Consider the following 17,541-nt stretch of genomic DNA (forward strand, 5'->3'; position numbering starts at 1 on the left):
TAAGTTGTACAAACTTCAGTGTCTCCTTGGACAAGAATGTTCCTTCCCTCTCTACTTCAACCTGTTCTAGCCTGTTCTGCTGCTGCTGCTGCTGCTAAGTTGCTTCAGTCACGTCCGACTCTGTGTGAGGCTGCCCCGTCCCTGGGATTCTCCAGACAAGAACACTGGAGTGGGTTGCCATTTCCTTCTCCAATGCATCAAAGTGAAAAGTGAAAGTGAAGTCGCTCAGTCATGTCCAACCCTCAGCGACCCCATGGACTGTAGCCCACCAGGCTCCTCCATCCATGGGATTTGCCACAGGCCAAAATCTCAGTCCTGTGGGTCTCCTCCTCCTCAACTTTGAGAAGTTCAAGTTTTTCCTTGGCCCAGGGCATTCTGACTTAAACACAAATATTTCTAGAAACAATGAACAGGCTTTCCTCTGAGGATACTGAACACTTAATCGCTCCATAATTGTACAATGTAGCTCTATTTTTATACAGGATGGACATTCCTACTGGAGTCTGGTTGTTGGAGGAGTATCTGTGTTATCTGTACTTTTTAACAAGAGGGATGAAGTGGTATGTCACTTGGTTGACTGAAAATTAATTTAAAAATAATCCATGTGACCGTATTGGTGTTCCATTCATAACTACACAGTCCATGTAAGGTCCTCAGGTTGTAAAGGTACGGTTCGGGTCTTGTGACTCTTAACCCCAATTTTAGACACCGGGTCCAAACATTGCTTACCACAGAGAAATGTCTTATTTTCTATTAAAGCTGTGCTTGTCACCCCCAAGGACAAGAATTTATTCAGTACAAAGCTGTCTTTTATAAAGGTATGTGCCTCTAATTCCAGGAATTATGAAAAGCATGGTATAATTAAGCCATATACAGAGGGACAATACTAGATCACATTACTAGATTATAAACGTCTGATCAAAATACCTGAAATAACCAACTGAATTTTACATTGTAAGATACAATGATCATTTTTCTCAAAAAGAAAATGCCCTCTCACGCCATCCTGTTCAAAGAAACAGAAATTACTTTCAATTTTACGTGAATGATACAAGAAACATCTACAACAGAAAACTGTTCAGTCTATTTAGATACGCCAGTCTCTCTCTTCAGAGGAAGAGAAACAGAATGACGGCTATCGCTCCATTTTGATGAATATTTTTACCTTAAAATCACTTTGCCTGATGGTTTCACGGTGCACACGAGACATATACATGCACAAACCACCTATTTCCATAGCTCAAACCTGAGTCACATCTGAATAGCAGTGAAAAGACTCAGGATTACCTGAGAATGAGGTATACAGAAAAAGGATAGAGGATGAGAAAAGTTTTTGTTTACAAAAAAACAAAGCAAAACATTTTAAAGGTAACAAACATTAAAGGTTCAGTCACATTTACTCTTTGAAGTGAAAAAATCAGATGACTCACACCCATGTGACGTCGTCAACATTAACACGGAGACGAGATGGAAGTGGCTGTTACTGAGAATCTTCTCATCTTTGGCATTTACTTATCTTTTTTGAAATTATGCTTAGAGTATCTTCAGTGCATAATTTTAAACAAGAATTTCCTACTGTGCACTTTAGAAAGCAGGAGATATATATATATATATATATATATATATATATAAAAGTGTTTCAAAATCTTGTATCCTGTTAAGGTATTATTTACTTAATCAAAGAATTTCACACAGTAGAATTCTTTCTTAAGTTTCAAAGTTCAAGATGTGTTTTTTTTTTTAAAGATCTAAAATAGTTAAAAATGTAACTAAGGCAACAAAAAAGGCACAGAAGAAACATTAATGAGGTATTTCTAGAGATTAAGCAAATGCCAAGGACAAGACGCACATTACAATTCTCAAAACCACAGTTACGTTCTTCTCACATGGGAAATGTCTCTTTCGTGTTAGAAAGAAGTCTATTTCCTATCTGCTCACACTCTGCAATGACTGTCATATCATAGACACTTGTGTATGATCGTGGTTATCTATTCTTCTCCCAAGTAGTTGAGTAATAGGGTCATTACTACTTTCTCTGACATAAAGAAAAACATACGTGTTAAATCGGATATATATATATATATATAAAAAAAATATATAAATATATACATAAAGAAATATGAATAAAAGTGTTAATATTTTTTAAGATCTGCAAGAAGAGTATGCTATGTTCAGAATAACTTTATTAAACTTTTTATTCTCCCAACTCAAAAGAGAAAAGAGTATTCAGAACCTGATCACTTACTACACCAAATATAGGCTTAAAAGAGCAGTACTACATTGTTTTTGGCATTTGAAATGATAGTCTATAAAGTTCTAAAGGAAAAACGAAGAAAGAAATGAATACACTGGAGAGTAAAAGGAAAATACTGGGAAGTTCCATTGTTTCCCACAAGTTTTCTCAACTAAGCCACAACCAGAATACGCATAGTTCTTTCAGCGCTCAGACCTGCTCTCCCAGCTCCTGAGAAGTTACTGACTTTTAGAAACAAACAGGTCCTGAGACATGGCAGTGCATCCAAGTGACAATTCCAAAGCAGGAGGCGATCAACAAGGGGGAGGGCACACGAATCTGTGGGCAAGGATCGGGGGCCCCGCGTCTCCGGAGAAGCCACGGAAGCCAGCGCACACGGTTCAGGTCCTTCCGGTACTGCCGAGGGACACGGCGTCTCCAGCTCATCTACACACAGATGCTGGCTCTGCCTTTCACAAAGGCCAGCTTGATGAACTGAATCATCTCAATTAACTTCCTTGGAAACTGGCTTCCTAACCAGCAAAAGGATATTTTCCTTATGATTCAGAGAAATGCTACTGAAGAATTTCCCCAGACTGTTATTAACAGTAACTAGGGTTTTGCCAAATTCCTCCTCTATGCCAAACTCTGAGCCATTTAGCTCTTAGAACAACCTGCATTGCAATGCTATGACCCTTATTTTACAGATGGGAAAACTGCAGTTCAGATAATTTAAGCTGAAATATAAATATATTACCCAAGACAAAAAGGTTCAGGAAATGGCTTCAGATTGTGTAAGAAATCCCAATTTTATTTTGAGACTACACTGCTGTGAACCAATAGATGAGCCAACATTCGATCTCATTTAAGTTACAAAATCTACCTAACTCACATTTTTCACTTAGGGTTTTAAGTCATATTTCATATTGACCCAGACCTCTGCAAAGCATTTTTGACAGTTATTTTAATGATAAGCTGTTAGTTATTAAAGTACTGAAAAAGATTCTTCTAGGTATCAAACAGGAAACTGTTCATTTTCCATTATTGTTTGCACAGTCTGTGCCCAGTAAGGTTTGCTTACATCCCTCCAATGACTGATCAGTCTGGTCGCTCAGACAGTAAAGACTCTGCCTGCAATGTGACAGCCTGGGCTCAATCCCTAGGTCGGGAAGATCCCCTGGAGAAGGGAATGGCTACCCACTCCAGTATTCTTGCCTGGAGAATTCCACGGACAGAGGAGCCTGAAAGGCTATAGTCTATAGGGTTGCAAAGAGTCAGAACAACTGAGCAACTAACACACTGTGCTGAGATGTTATCTACTTCTCAACATTCTGTCTCACCTGAACTGCTACTGTGACCTTTGACCTACTGTCCCTAATTCCATTTGTACCTCCATAAAAGCCTTTCTACAGAGAGAAGCCAGAATCATCTTTTTTAAAAGTTAAATAAAGCACACCCTTTAAAACCCCCCCAATAGTTGCCAAATATATTTTGAATAAAATCCAAATCCTTTACCAAGCCCACGAGGCCCCAGATGATCTGGGCCAAGCTCCCCTCCCTCTGCTCTCCCCATCATTCCTAAACTTCAGTCTGATGCCCTTGGTGCGACTGAACACATCGCACCAAGTCCCTCCACCTTAGGCAGACCTCTGTGCCAGCCATGCCCTCTGCCGGACCCTGGAAACACTGCCCGTTGTCAGGTTTCTGACAGACCACCGACTCTAAAAAAGGTACCTGGGGCCACCTTCACCCACTTCCCTTTCTTCAGAGCCTCCCACTCCCATGCCCACACTCTGCTGAAGCTAACGCCAACAAGTTTCTTAAATCTGTTTTCCTCCCTTTAACTCCTGGCTACTAGCCCTGGGATTCCCTGGATTATGGTAACCGCTTGTCATCATCTGACGTTCCAATTCCCATCACGGGCTCTTCTCCACATGAGCCCAAGCTACTTCCCATTTTATCTCGCAGATATGAATTCTATCACCCTGGGCCAAAGAGGCTCCACTCACCAAGTATCTTGTTTTTGCCAGCAAATCTCTTTGCCTGGCCTTTCCTGTTACCCAAACCACCTAGCTCATATAACAGCTCTGCATGCAGCTTCCTACCAGTTTCCAACTGGTGAGAGCCACTTCATTCTCCAGATCACTTCAAAACTTGGTTTCTAGTTTATGGTATTTTTTAATAGTGAAATTGGGATTACCATTATCAACAGAGGCCTTCGTCCCTTCTATCAGAGAATGCCCCTAAAGAAAGCTGCTCCTTACTTATGTTTTAGTACTAGTGAGACTTCTGACGGTGCCTGTAACATGGGCAATATCCCGCAGCTCTATGCTTTAGAGCTTCACTTCTTACTACTTCTGATAGCGCTTTCCTGCTTCTTCCCACAAATGTTTGTCCTTTAAACTCCTTCCTCTGCTGGAAATAACCTCTGCTGACGCTCACCAGTCCTTCACTCTGCATCGTTCCTACACTTTAACTGACAGCAGTTGTCAAGATGGCTGCATTCATCCAAGCAGGGCTGTGGGTCCTGCCATCTTTCTCCCTGGCCTCCCTTGTCTCCTCACTGCCCTCAAGGCCCTTCTGGCCTTTCTACCCATCACAGGAGTCACAACTCTCCAGACGATGGATCACGAAAACCCAGGGCTTAATTTCATACTTTAAGAAGGAAAGTCCCAAGGAAGGGGTTGTAAAACAAAAAGGAAAGAATAAATGCCATAGAATGAAAGCAGAATAAACAGAAAAGTAAAAATAGATGCTCTCCGGGGAAATACAGAACTCATTTACTATTTCCTAGTGTGTACACAGGAGGATGGCAGTTTGCGAATCAGGAGAATGAGATGGAACTATGCACCCAGCTCAGAAATGAGTCTGTAAAGCACAGTCCTCCGCCTTACAAAAGTTCAACTCAAAGAGACCTTTGCATTTTTGGTATTAATTATTTTAACCACATTACTGTTCAGCATATACTGTCATCCCATTTTACAGAAGGAAGAATCAAGATGTAAAGACTCTCTAGCCTGGGGCCAGAGAGTCAGTCAAGAAAGAAAACCAACAAAAACCAACAAAAACCAAGTCTTTATCCTTTCAATTGGGCTTCCCTTTTGACTCCTGGCAAAGAATCTGCCTACCAATGCAGGAGATGTGGGTTAGTTCCCTGGGTCAGGAAGATCCCCTGGAGATGGAAATGGCAGCCTACTCCAGCATTCTTGCCTGGAAAAACCCAAGAACAGAGGAGCCGGTTGGGGGTGGAGGGGGTGGGGGTGAGGGGGTGAGGTGACAGTCTGTGGGGCCCCGAAGAGTCACGTACGACTAAACAACAATAATAATACTTTTGATTAGCTGCTGTTTTCACTAACAAAGCTGTCAAGTTAAAAAAAAAAAAAGGTACCGACTTATATTTTTTTCTAAGCCTCATGTAAAAGATCTGCAAAATAATGCAACAGATGATTAGATTTAGAAAATGATCTGTACTGGTTTAGGGAATCTGTAAAGAACAGATCAGATGATAAAACTGTCTGCACTAAAGCCACCTTAAAAAATTTATTTCCTGAGTTAAATATAGACTGTAACATGAGATAAAGAAAAAAATATTACCCTCTAAGATTGTATGGTCTATGTGAGAGAGTTAAAAAGAATCACAATCAAGCATCCTCCAGAAACCGCAGCACACGTATGTATCAAACAGAAGAAGTTACCTTTCTTGTTAGTATTTCAGGCTATTAGCAAAAATAGTATGTGTGCATACATACATGCCTGTGTATAATACAAATACATGTAATTGTGTGTGCGTGCGTGCTCAGTTGTGTTCGACTCTCTGTGACCCCATGGACTGCAGCCCACCAGGCTCCTCTGTCCGTGGGATTTCCCAGGCAAGATACTGGAGTGGGTTGCCGTTTCCTCCTCCAGGGGATCTTCCTGACCCAGGGATTGAACCCAAGTCTCTTGCATCTCCTGCACTGGCAGGTGAATTCTTTACCACCGCACCACCTAGGAAGCCCATGAGTGTGTACACATAATGCAAATATGTGTATCTTTCCTCATTCCCTTCCTTCATGAAAACTTACCCACCCTGAATCACATTCTTAATGTCTGTTCAGTTACAGCTGGCTGAACTCAACAATTCATGTTTGCCCTTAAGCTCATGGATCACCCTTGATAGTAACACTTTTGCTTTAACAGGGGGTTGGTTTCTAGAAACAGCATAAGCACATACATCACCACCAATGGCTAACATTTATTAAATTCTAGGCACAGTACTCCTGCCTGGAAAATCCCATGGACGGAGGAGCCTGGTAGGCTGCAGTCCATGGGGTCACTAAGAGTCAGACATGACTGCGTGACTTCACTTTCACTTTTCACTTTCATGCATTGGAGAAGGAAATGGCAACCCACTCCAGTGTTCTTGCCTGGAGAATCACAGGGATGGGTGGGCTGCCGTCTCTGGGGTCGCACAGAGTCGGACACGACTGAAGCGACTTAGCAGCAGCAGCAGCAGGCATAGTAATCAGCACAGTGCAATCCTCAATAAATGTTAGCTGCTGTTATTATTTATTTACTCTCCTAATGAACATGCGTATGTGCCAGGCCTTATTCTGGGACTACAGCAGTGAATTGAATGGACAAAAAGCTGGCCTTACGGCATGTATATTCTAGGAGAGGAAGCAGACAATAAACATATAAGTAAAATATAGAGCATGCTGGGAAAATTCTAAAGGGTAAAATTAAGCGAGAGTGTCACTGGGGGATAGGACGTTACAGATTGGGGGTAAGTTGATCAGAGAATGTCCCTACATGTGAGGAGGGTTAACCATGAGGATATCTGTGGGAGAAGATTCTCTTTTTCTTTTTTTAAAAATTAATTGATTCATTTTCACTGGAGGGTAGTTGCTTTACAATGTGGTACTGGTTTCTGCCACACATCAACATGAATCGGCCACAGGTATACATTTGTTCAGCCCTCCATCCTGAGCCCCCACCCCCAGCCCCGCAGCGCCTTCTTCGGAAGGAGATTCTAAACAGAGGTCAGTACGTGAGGGCACTGGAGACTGGCAGGAGGGTCAGGGGGAAGCAGGACATGATGACCTGCAGTCTGGGAGGACCTCCTTGGTCACCATAAGCACCTCCAACCTAAACGCTGTAATGAGATGAGGAAGGGTCACACACACCCACTCACTTGTGAAGTTACACGTTCTGTCTGCGGAGCTGACACATGACGTAAGGGGAGCAAGAATGGAAGCAGACTGGGAGAAAGCTCCTGTAACCACCCAGGCAAGAGACGGCACCAGTGACTGCAGGGCAGCGACTTGGTGAGAAGTGGGGGGATGAAGACCAGACGTGGTGACCGAGACGTCTGGCCTGAGAGTCGGGGGAAGACAGACACGCTGTTCCCAAGTGGTGCGAGGGGGAAAGAAGAAGCCTGCAGATACAGGAGATGCGAGAGATGTGGGTTCAATCCCTGAGTCAGGAAGATTCCCTGGGGGAGGAAATGGTTACCCACTCCAGTATTCTTGCCAGGAAATCCAGTGAACAGAGGAGGCTGGTGGGCTACAGTCCGTGGAGCTGCAGAGTCGGACAGCACTGACCGACTGAGGGTAAGATGGGAACGGGGGCGGGGCAGGCACAGGAACCAGGAGGGCACCAAGGACTCGTTAAGTGCTCCATACATATATCTCACTCCATCGGCACAACGACGCTGAGACGGGCACTATTTTTATTGTCCCCATTCTGTAGATGAGGAAACAATGCTACTACAAGTAGTTAAGTAACCTGGCCAAACTCACCTCAAGTCAATAGGTGCCTGTAGATTATCTTAAACTAAGATTTACAGTATAACTGATGCTTAACTGCCACTGCCCTGATACAAACAGGCTGGGAGGGACAGATGCAATGACTTCTAAATAAGATCATGAATACTTAGACAGACATCCATGACGATTTTTTAAGAGAAAGGGACAGAGATGATCCTGAGGCACATTGTAAAATACAAGGCAAATATGGTACTAAAAATACACACATATACAGATTACACCTATATGAGCATACAGGAAAATATTAAGCCAAATATGAAACCAGATGTTAGCATTATTTATCTTAGGCACCATCAGTAAATTTTTCTTTTTTATTTTTACTTTCTAATCTGCCTATAAGCGAGGTACATTAGTTTCTTTAGTGTCATAAATAAAAACTAACTTATGAAAACTGTAATTTATTGCACCTCTGTATTTTTTTTTCTTTCTCTCCCTTTTATCCTCTCAGTTTAAAAAGCCACTTAGAATATTTATGCTCATTTAAAACCTAAATTGCTGGGATTACTGAATTTAGTTTCCTGACAATTCCTAGAGTTCAGGCTAATATTTAGGTCTTGAGACTGACACTGATAAAGGTGAGAGCAGGTAAGACCATCTGTTCGCTACTGTGAGGATGAGAAATAAGCCTGGCAGCGAATCCATCACTGAGGGCTCAGAGTGGCTGTTCTTCCCCATTCCCAGGGAGCTGGAGCAGAAGCCGGCAAACACCTAGGAGGTCCAGATTACACGGGAGGATAATGAGACAGGAAAGGTCCCCAGAATGAAAGCAGGATCTCAGCCCAGGCTCTGCAGCCCAGACGGACAATGGGGTCAGACTCAAGGGGCGAAAACGAGCTCGAGACAGCAAGGAGACATCAAGGAGAAGAAGAACCTATCTGCAAGGCAGCAACAGCGATGCAGATAGACAGGAGAGGCTTGTGGACGCAGCAGGGGAAGCAGAGGGTGGGACAAACTGAGAGCAGCACGGACACATACACGTTACCAAGGGGAAAACAGACAGCCAGTGGGAATTTGCCGTGTGATGCAGGGAGCTCAACCTGGGGCTCTGTGACAACCTAGAGGGCTGGTGTGGGGTGGGAGGTGGCAGGGAGGTTCAAGGGGGATGGGACATACGTATACCTACGGCTGATTCGCGTTGATGTATGGGAGAAACCAACACAATACTGTAAAGCAAATTATCCTCCAATTAAAACTGAATAAAATAAAAGAACAAGGTTGGGCACTCCTGACTGGTGGTCTGCAGTGGAAAAGCGTTACTGCACTTGGTGGCACCGGGGGTTTCCGAGACCCGTGGTGAACAGGGACCACACCATACCCGGCAGGTCAGAGGACAGCAGTCAGCTGGGACAGAACTCAGTACACGTCCACGAACGACGGTGGAACAGCAAGACAGGCTGGCCTGCGGGTGTGGCAGGTCCAATCCTGGCGCAAGTAGGAATGTCTCCTGGTTTGTATGCATTGCATAAACCTTATTATTCAAAGCAGGACTTACCTGTTTTCATTCTTCTACCGGTCCTCTGCTTGTCTGATCAATGGTACTACATCTGCTAAGAAAATACACTTCCCCAGGACATTTCCGTGGACTTACACTGAAAAACTTTCAATTTTCTAAATATTCAGTGTGGGATTCTGGGGAAGTCAACATACTTTCTGTGTCTCAGTTATCTTCACAGAGACAAGAGAATAGTACTGCTCGTCTTAAGAGCTGACTGGATCAAATAACTCAACGCATGTAAGAAAAAAAAATTCCTGTTACTCAAATGTCTGGAATGTGCCACGTGAACAGGGTGATAATGATTTTTGACAACATGGATGAAAAGGGACAGAAGAATACAGACTCTGAGTTAAGTATATAATAGATACAGGTACATGTGTAGAGAGAGAAGCAAGGGAGGGGAATGATGACTTCTGAGCTCTTATCTTGCTTTATGGCTGGAGAGGAATATGCTGGTTTATCAGCTGATTAAATAAGGCACTAGGTGACCCTACAGCTGCAACAGCAGAAGGGAATTTTTGTCCTCATGACTTTTGTACTTTAGGATAGTGTGGGACAACCCACACTTCAAAAACCTGAGATGTTACCATGAGAACACACAAAAACTCCCAGAAGATAACTATGTAGCTTTGTTTCTATGAGGCTTTGTTTGCTCAGTGCGACATCTCTAGCACTAGTCTTCAATAGTCCTTGATAAATTGCTAAACGTAAAGACGCCCTGAAGTTCCATTTAGAGACCAGCCTAGTGGCCCACAGGGCACCGTTGATTTCTAATAAAGTGAAATGGCTTTTTTAAAAAAAAGGCCCTTCTGGAACTTGAAGAATAAACATTATTGGAGGGAACTCCTTCACATTAAATGCTCTACATCAACAGCTTTTAAGGACTTTACTTAATCACAATCATCAAAGACTTGAAAACAAAATTTTAAAAATGTTGACAATAACTGTGGTCATAAACTACTTTGAGGATTAGAAGATGAAAGAGATAAGTACTTTAAACCAATCAACTTAGTGTGAAAAGAGACACTGATGGAATTAAACAGGGGTGAAATGAAAGATACATGCTGATGGAGAATCTTCTCTACTGAATAAAACACAAAACAACAACATTAAATTAGCACCTGAGAGCAGCAGCTGCCAATCAGCACAAGGATCATGTCCTTGGAAATTAGATTCATCCACAGGAGAGAGGCAAACACCGCAGACACCCTCCTAACAAATAAGGCCTCCAAACCCAGGGCATGTTATCAAAGGATAAAATACAAAGTCTTTTCCGAAGCGGTCTCTGAACATAAAAAACACACTGCTGCCAAACACCTAAAAACTCTCAGACTGCAATCCTGGGAAGCCACGCTGGAAACCTGTACTTGTTCCTTCCTGCGGGATCAATGAAGCCCCGACAAACAGTTCTGAATAGAGACATCAAGTCTTAATGCAGGATCGGCCAACACCATTCCCTTCTCCAGTTCCTTCCCTTCTGGCCTGAGATCAATTTTCAAAGAACCTACGTGGTGACCGTTCTCTCCACAATGTCGCACAACGGTTTATGCCAGATTATGCTACCCCATGCCCCAAATGCTCAACCACGAAGTTCTTTCAACTCCACCTCATGTCCCAAGTATCCTGTGGCTCCTTTTCTTTTTTCTTTCTTCAAATCTTTTCACCACCAGTGGACCAATGCATCCTGCAACGTTTAATTCATCTTTATACCATCCACTCCCACCCCCCAAATGACTACTATTCACTGTAGGCAAATGTGTGTGCTCAGTTGCTCAGTCAGGTCTGACCGGCCCTTTGACAGCCCGTGGACTGTAGCCCACCAGGCTCCTCTGTCCATGGGATTCTCCAGGCAAGAATACTGGAGTGGGGTGCCACTTCCTCCTCCAGGGGATCTTCCCGACCCAGGACTGAACCGCCGTCTTTGTCTCTTTGTCTCCTGTGTTAGCAGGTGGATTCTTTACCGCTGCACCACCTGGGAAGCCCTGCAGGCAAATATCTGATCCAAAAGCAGCCGTGACAGAAAACAAATATCAGAATATACACATCACCCGACTTTGCTCTGAAATAAAATATATTCCAGCAAAGCTGTGAGAGCTCCCAAATAAGTGAATTCAATCTCAGTCTTCGATTCATTCCTCATTAAACTTCATATAAAATTCAGAGATTCAGAGACAGACCCAAAAACCTTATGTGAGTCTCTGTAACGCAAGCCAGCCCTGTGGCTATAAATGATAAGGCGCTCTAAATGTAACAGAAGCCATGGCTTCTAGAAAGAGTTCGTCCCTTCCCACCATCCCAGTACCAAACGTATTCATTGGCGAAACATGAGTCTATCTCATGGTCATCTCCCAACTGGACCATTTGTAATAGATTCCTAACCCATCCCCTGCTTCCAGTCTCGTTGACCTGTTCTCTTCACTGCAGCCAGAGTGCTCCTTTTAAAATACACATCTGTCCACATCATTCTTCCCTAATGACTTATCACCACACCTGGAACAAAAATCCTGCCTCTTTTTTCCATGACCCATATGCCATCCACACCTCCCTGATTCTGTGTGGCCATTTTCTCCCAGTTTGCTTGGCCTGTGGCTTTTCCCCAGGTAAACCTCAGAGACTCTGCCTTTGCTGTGTCTCCTACCGGGACTCCTGCCCCAAACACCAACTGGTATCCCCCTCATTGATTCAGGTGTCTATTCAATGGTCACCTCATTAGAGGCCTTTTCTAAACACTTCATCTAAAATACCACCCCCTCCCTACTGTCTCCAAAACTCTCTAACCTTTTAGACTGCTTTATTTTTCTGCATTTCTCTTACCCATCTGGTAGTATATATTCATTTGTTCACAAACTGTTTCACCCTAGTGAGAATACAAGCTCCGTGTGAGCATCAAGGGGCCTCTGAGCATTGCAGCAGCCCCGCATACAGGAGGGTCTCAGTGAATGAACTTTAAACAAGCACTTTCTATGTGCCAGACTCTATATGAGGCAGTGGGATACCAAGATAAATGACAAATAGGATCTGGTCTTTTCCCTTGGGGAACGTAAAGTCCAGCAGTAAAGGAGACACACACACACACACAAAGAACAGAATGGAATGTGACATGAGCTTGGAGGGTTCAAGGGAAACCACTGAGCAGAGCAGCTACAGATGAGGTCGAACAGCCTGGGGCCAGATATGAGGATCTTGAGCTTCAGGCTAGGGAACTGGGCCTCCGTCTGAGTACTCACTATACTCAGCAGGTAGGAATGAAAAGAGGTAATGAATCTGCGATTAGAATCGACAGAACTTAGTGACTATTTATACGAAAGGAACTGAGAAGTTCTAGGTTTCTAGGAAATGCCACTGCCTACAAAAAAGGAAGAAGTTGAAAGAAAAAGATGATAAATCTGGTTTTAGAAAAGCTGAGTTTGAGTGGAGGCTAGGGAGAGGGGTCAAGTGTCAGAGGAGTTGAGCACAGAAAAAATGAGAGGGTTACTGCTTTTAAACAGAATATTCCATAACCAGAAGGATCCATTTTCCCAACATGATGAATAAGACTGCTACACTGTCAGAGCCAAATAACTGGAATAAGGGTGTCTCTCTGCACTAGGAAACAGTTCAGCCCTCATGAGGGCCAGGGAAAGGGGGCTCATTAATAGCCGCTGCTTGGTGTGTCCACCTGCATCTTTCTTCCTGCCCTTCCCAGGTCCGGTGTTCCACACACACTCCAGAGAGGTCTCAAGGAGGGAGATGGCAAGCTAGGGATGTGCCCCAGTAGTAGGACAGGGGGGCGGATGCTGAAGACTCGCATGAAAATGACGGGGTTATCCTGCCAACGCGGAAACCAGAGAGAGGACTGCAAAGAATCTTTAAAGTTGGACATATTGTGAACTAGAAACGCTCTGCAGCTACTAACACTCAAATGTAACTGGCTCAGTCAGTGATTTTGTAATCAAATAAGACAGTGGCATAGAGCAACAGAAATCATCTAGACTGAGAGGTCTTGACTGAATCTGTGAGAAAAACAAGGCTCCTGAGATTTGGAGATTCATCCACTCTATCAGCATGCTAGCACACGGCTGGGGCCGGGGCCAGGGCTGCCTGTGTCCCAGCCTTGGGTTAATTTTGCCCCAGGCATGAATTAAGTGATTTATGGCTGTAGAACAATTTAAACGTGCAAATGACTATAGTATTAGCAACAAATACCAGTAAAAGACAAAATTAGAAAGCCTCAAGAGAAACAGATTAGAGGAAAAGTCCCTGCTGAGAGAAATACCAACAGTAATATACTTTAAAGAAATTATCCCTGTGGTTAGGACATTTCTTAGAACAAGAATAAAATTATTCAAAACTCACATTTCTGTGAAAGGTTTTGATGTGTACATACTAGTACATAAATGTTCTTTTCTGGGCAGTAAATTATTAGCTGGCATGTAAGAATTTTGATAAAAATCAGAAAACAAACTCATATAAACAAAACAACAAAAATCAGGAAAACCCCAGGAAGCCTAATTTAGAGTTGACCTTGCCTTTGTTAAGGGAAAATATATAGACATTTTTTTTTTCCCCTCTAATGAGCTTCTAGGGGAAAAATTTTGAAAGTCAAAAGCAGAACTGAAGTCTGACAGAAGAATATAATTAGTAAATTTTTAGCATCTCACACTTCTACGGCCTATTCTTACCTATTCAGCCTCTTAAAACTAAAGCGAACAAGAAACAGTCTTTCTTCCACAAACTCAAACGCATCCCAGACTGTTGCTCCTGTATCAAATTTACCTTAAACTCTTGTTTTTCAGTGGTTCAGTCATGTCCAACTCTGTGTGACCCCATGGACTGTGGCACACCAGGCTTCCCTGCTTCAACTCTGGGATAGCCAAACCAGCCCCCAGATGAAAACTGACTACTTGAATAGCTTCCTACATACAACATAAAGATAGTCCTTTACTGGCAAAGACTCGGGAGTTGCTTTTATTTCCACTTGTAGATATCTAACGTATAAGGGAAGAAAACACAGACTTTATAAAACATACAAGAAAAAACTCATCATTTCCATTAAAGTTCAACATAAATTCTCAGTCTGCATTTTGTTTTCTTTACTTAAGATGATTTCCTTAACATTCAACCACACTGTGGGTCATGCAACAGAGTCTACCAGAGAGACACTCATTCCTTAGCAAACCAATTTCCAACTCCCATGCGTGGAAGCCATAAAGATGTTCTGCTAATGGAAAAATCAGACACCCGTGATGAGGGCAAAGCATGTGTTCAGTTTGCTATATGCAACTCAGGCAAATAACTTTGCTGCATTGAGTTTAGAGCCTGGGACATGAAAGCCACTTTGGATTGACCTGAAACTAAAAGGAGATGCCTACTGAAAATCCTGAGAAACCAGAATGAAATACTGCTCTAAATGCCACACATTCTAAAGAAAGGTGGAAAGCCATGCAGGTTCATCCACATCCCACCTAAACTGGGTATCACTCTCCACTAGCTCAAGTCACTCTGGACCAGCTGTTGTGAATTCTCTGTGTGAAGCATCTTCAGATACATATCACAATGGTTCAGATATCTGATTCTGTGTGGAAAAAGCTATAGCGTCATTCATAGCCCACAGGCCAACTGTCAACCACTGATTTGATGGGTTACACACACCAAGACTGGATAGTTTTCTGTGGTTTAATAGCCTGTACTCTCTGAAAATGTCTGAGGGTTTTCCTTCCTGTGATGTGAAAACATAAAAAACCTCATCTCTAACAATCCTGTTCATCACTGTATGAATCTGGTATAAAACAGAGCACTTCCTTAAAGCTGCCAGAGCTCTGGTTGGTTCAACAGACTACGTGGTTAAAAAACAAAAAAGAAAGAATGTGCTTTGATTCCTACTGCTTGATCAATTTCATTTCCCAGTAATGAATATTAAACATCGGTCGTGCCACCTCCCAATCCCTGAAACTGCAGACTTGTGCTTTACTTACTTGTACTTTAAGAGCAGCCACTGAATTAACCAGAGTCCCACAAGGATCATGCCGTTAATTTCACAAATAGAAAAGGCCCACTGCACCCGGTTAAAATGGTCAAAAAACGTGTCCGGTAGTGGAGGCTGCACCTCCTTGGGAGGTACTCGTTCATGGACGACCGAGATCATCACTGTGGTGAGAACAAAGCAGGAAAGTGCATAAAGAAAGGCCAGGAAAGTCTTGCCCCACTCCATGGGGTACTGGGAGCGCTCCGGTTCTGGCATGGGGATCTTGATCATTTCCTTCCTATACCCATTGGGCATCCCGTTGGGTTTGACCTTGATGCTGAAGCTGCCGTTAGGGGAGGGGCTGCCGGTGCCAATGCTGAGGTGCCCGTTGGCGTGGCCATTCTTGTGTGCTTCCAAGTGGTGCTCCATCTTCAGGGTCTCTATCATGTGCAAGAGCCGCTGCCCGTTGTCAGAGGTGACCAGGCACAGCGGGGGTTTTGTGAAATCCTCCTGGGTGAGGTTGATCAAGTCCCGGCCTGTGAAATGTTCCAGAGGCTCACAGTATTCTGGCATAGCATTCTCCTGCAGCCAGTCTGCCACCTTCTCGGGTGACCAGTAGACCACTTCCTTCATTGTGCTGGCAGACAGTGTGAGGCCCCCTGCTTGCTCCCGGCGGGTCAGCAGTCACCGTTCCGACAGGGCAGGACACTGTCCCTCCACGCTGCGTTCATCCTGTCAGGCCTCATAACAGAGCTGTGTGGCGAGATGGTCAGGGCAGGTTTTAAACACCTCATGTAAGCTGTCCAGGGTTCTTGAGTGCCTGAGCATTAATTCACCTCATTTCTGAAGAACATTCTTCCTTCTGCGGAGGCAAGAGAAACAAGTCAAGCTACTGGGACTTTCAAATTAATCCCTCAAGATTCATAACCTTCACATGCATAAGGAAAATGGAAAACCAGTTATTGGTGGAGTCCATAGTTTTCAAACATATATTTGTTTTAAGGAACCAATGACTCCCTGGTTAGTATTCCCCAAAAGAGGCATTAAATTGGACCTGAGATGGATCAAGTCAAAGACAGTGGTAAATTTGCTGAGAAACAATTCAACAGTGCTTTGAACATTGCTCAGCACTGATCAGGGATTATTTTTGTGCTTATTACGTGGTTCCTGAGATCAGCTGAAAGACTGCAGCAAATCTGCTTAATCTACCGCTCTAGATTAGTGTAGATTGGTGAAGAAATGTTCTAAATGTACAGAGCACACTTAACAGACATCATAAAAGAGAATCATAGAAGTGGAGAGCTTCAGGATCATCAGGTCCAAAAATTTTATACTCTTCCACAAAAAATCAGTGAGTTCCTCTTTGCAAATGTGCTTGGACCCCAAATCTATAAAAGAGTTATAAGAGTGTAAGCTTGAGTGAAAACAGATGGGAGTAAAGGGCCAGGGTCCTCTCTGCTCTGATGACATCTCTACCCCTAGCCCGCAGGAAACTGTGTAGAAAACCATAGCTTCCAAACCAGTGATCTGATCCTCACTTATCCACAAGGAAATGAGTTCCAGGAAGGTCAATGAACCTGCCTACAGTCAAGCAGCAGCTTGTATAAAAGAGCTACAAGTTTCCAAGTCCTGGTTCAGTGTGTTTATTAAAATACTTTATCAGTGATGTGGCAATAACCAAAATGCACATCTGTAGGGAGATTAAAAATTATATATATAGAGTATAAAAATGTATATATGTTGTACATACATATATTTAACCACAAGTATGGTTAATGAATATAACATTGCATAAAACAACGGAAAATAAAGACTGAAGTTCTTCTACTTGATGATGAGCTTGGGGGGCATTTTCTAATTCTCTCTCACCTACTTATCTTTAGTAAATATATATTAATTTTGTAATAATCATTTAAAACTTTAAAAAAGCAAGAGAAGTTAAAAATAAAAGACTGAGCTCTATAACAAAGCATTATGGTTAATGAAATGTGGCCTTTGGCAAAAGGCAGACCATAGTTTGACTTTCAGCATCTCCATGCATACTATTTGAACTTCAGCTTAC

General features: G+C 43.1%; 1 protein-coding gene across 35 annotated transcripts in view; it reads right to left on the reverse strand.

The window, feature by feature from the left end:
• SGMS1 (sphingomyelin synthase 1) overlaps positions 1 to 17,541 on the reverse strand; it is a 323,882-nt gene that overhangs the window by 25,187 nt on the left and 281,154 nt on the right. For all 35 annotated transcript variants that reach the window (NM_001206135.2, XM_059881886.1, XM_005225396.5 and 32 more), the window contains one exon: positions 15,490 to 16,341. In NM_001206135.2, coding sequence (NP_001193064.1) covers positions 15,490 to 16,112 — 623 coding nt within the window. In that variant the 5' untranslated portion in view covers positions 16,113 to 16,341. The remainder of the gene's footprint in view (positions 1 to 15,489; positions 16,342 to 17,541) is intronic.

Source organism: Bos taurus, chromosome 26 (genome assembly GCF_002263795.3).
Source record: "Bos taurus isolate L1 Dominette 01449 registration number 42190680 breed Hereford chromosome 26, ARS-UCD2.0, whole genome shotgun sequence".
In the NCBI taxonomy this organism is placed as follows: domain Eukaryota; kingdom Metazoa; phylum Chordata; class Mammalia; order Artiodactyla; family Bovidae; genus Bos; species Bos taurus.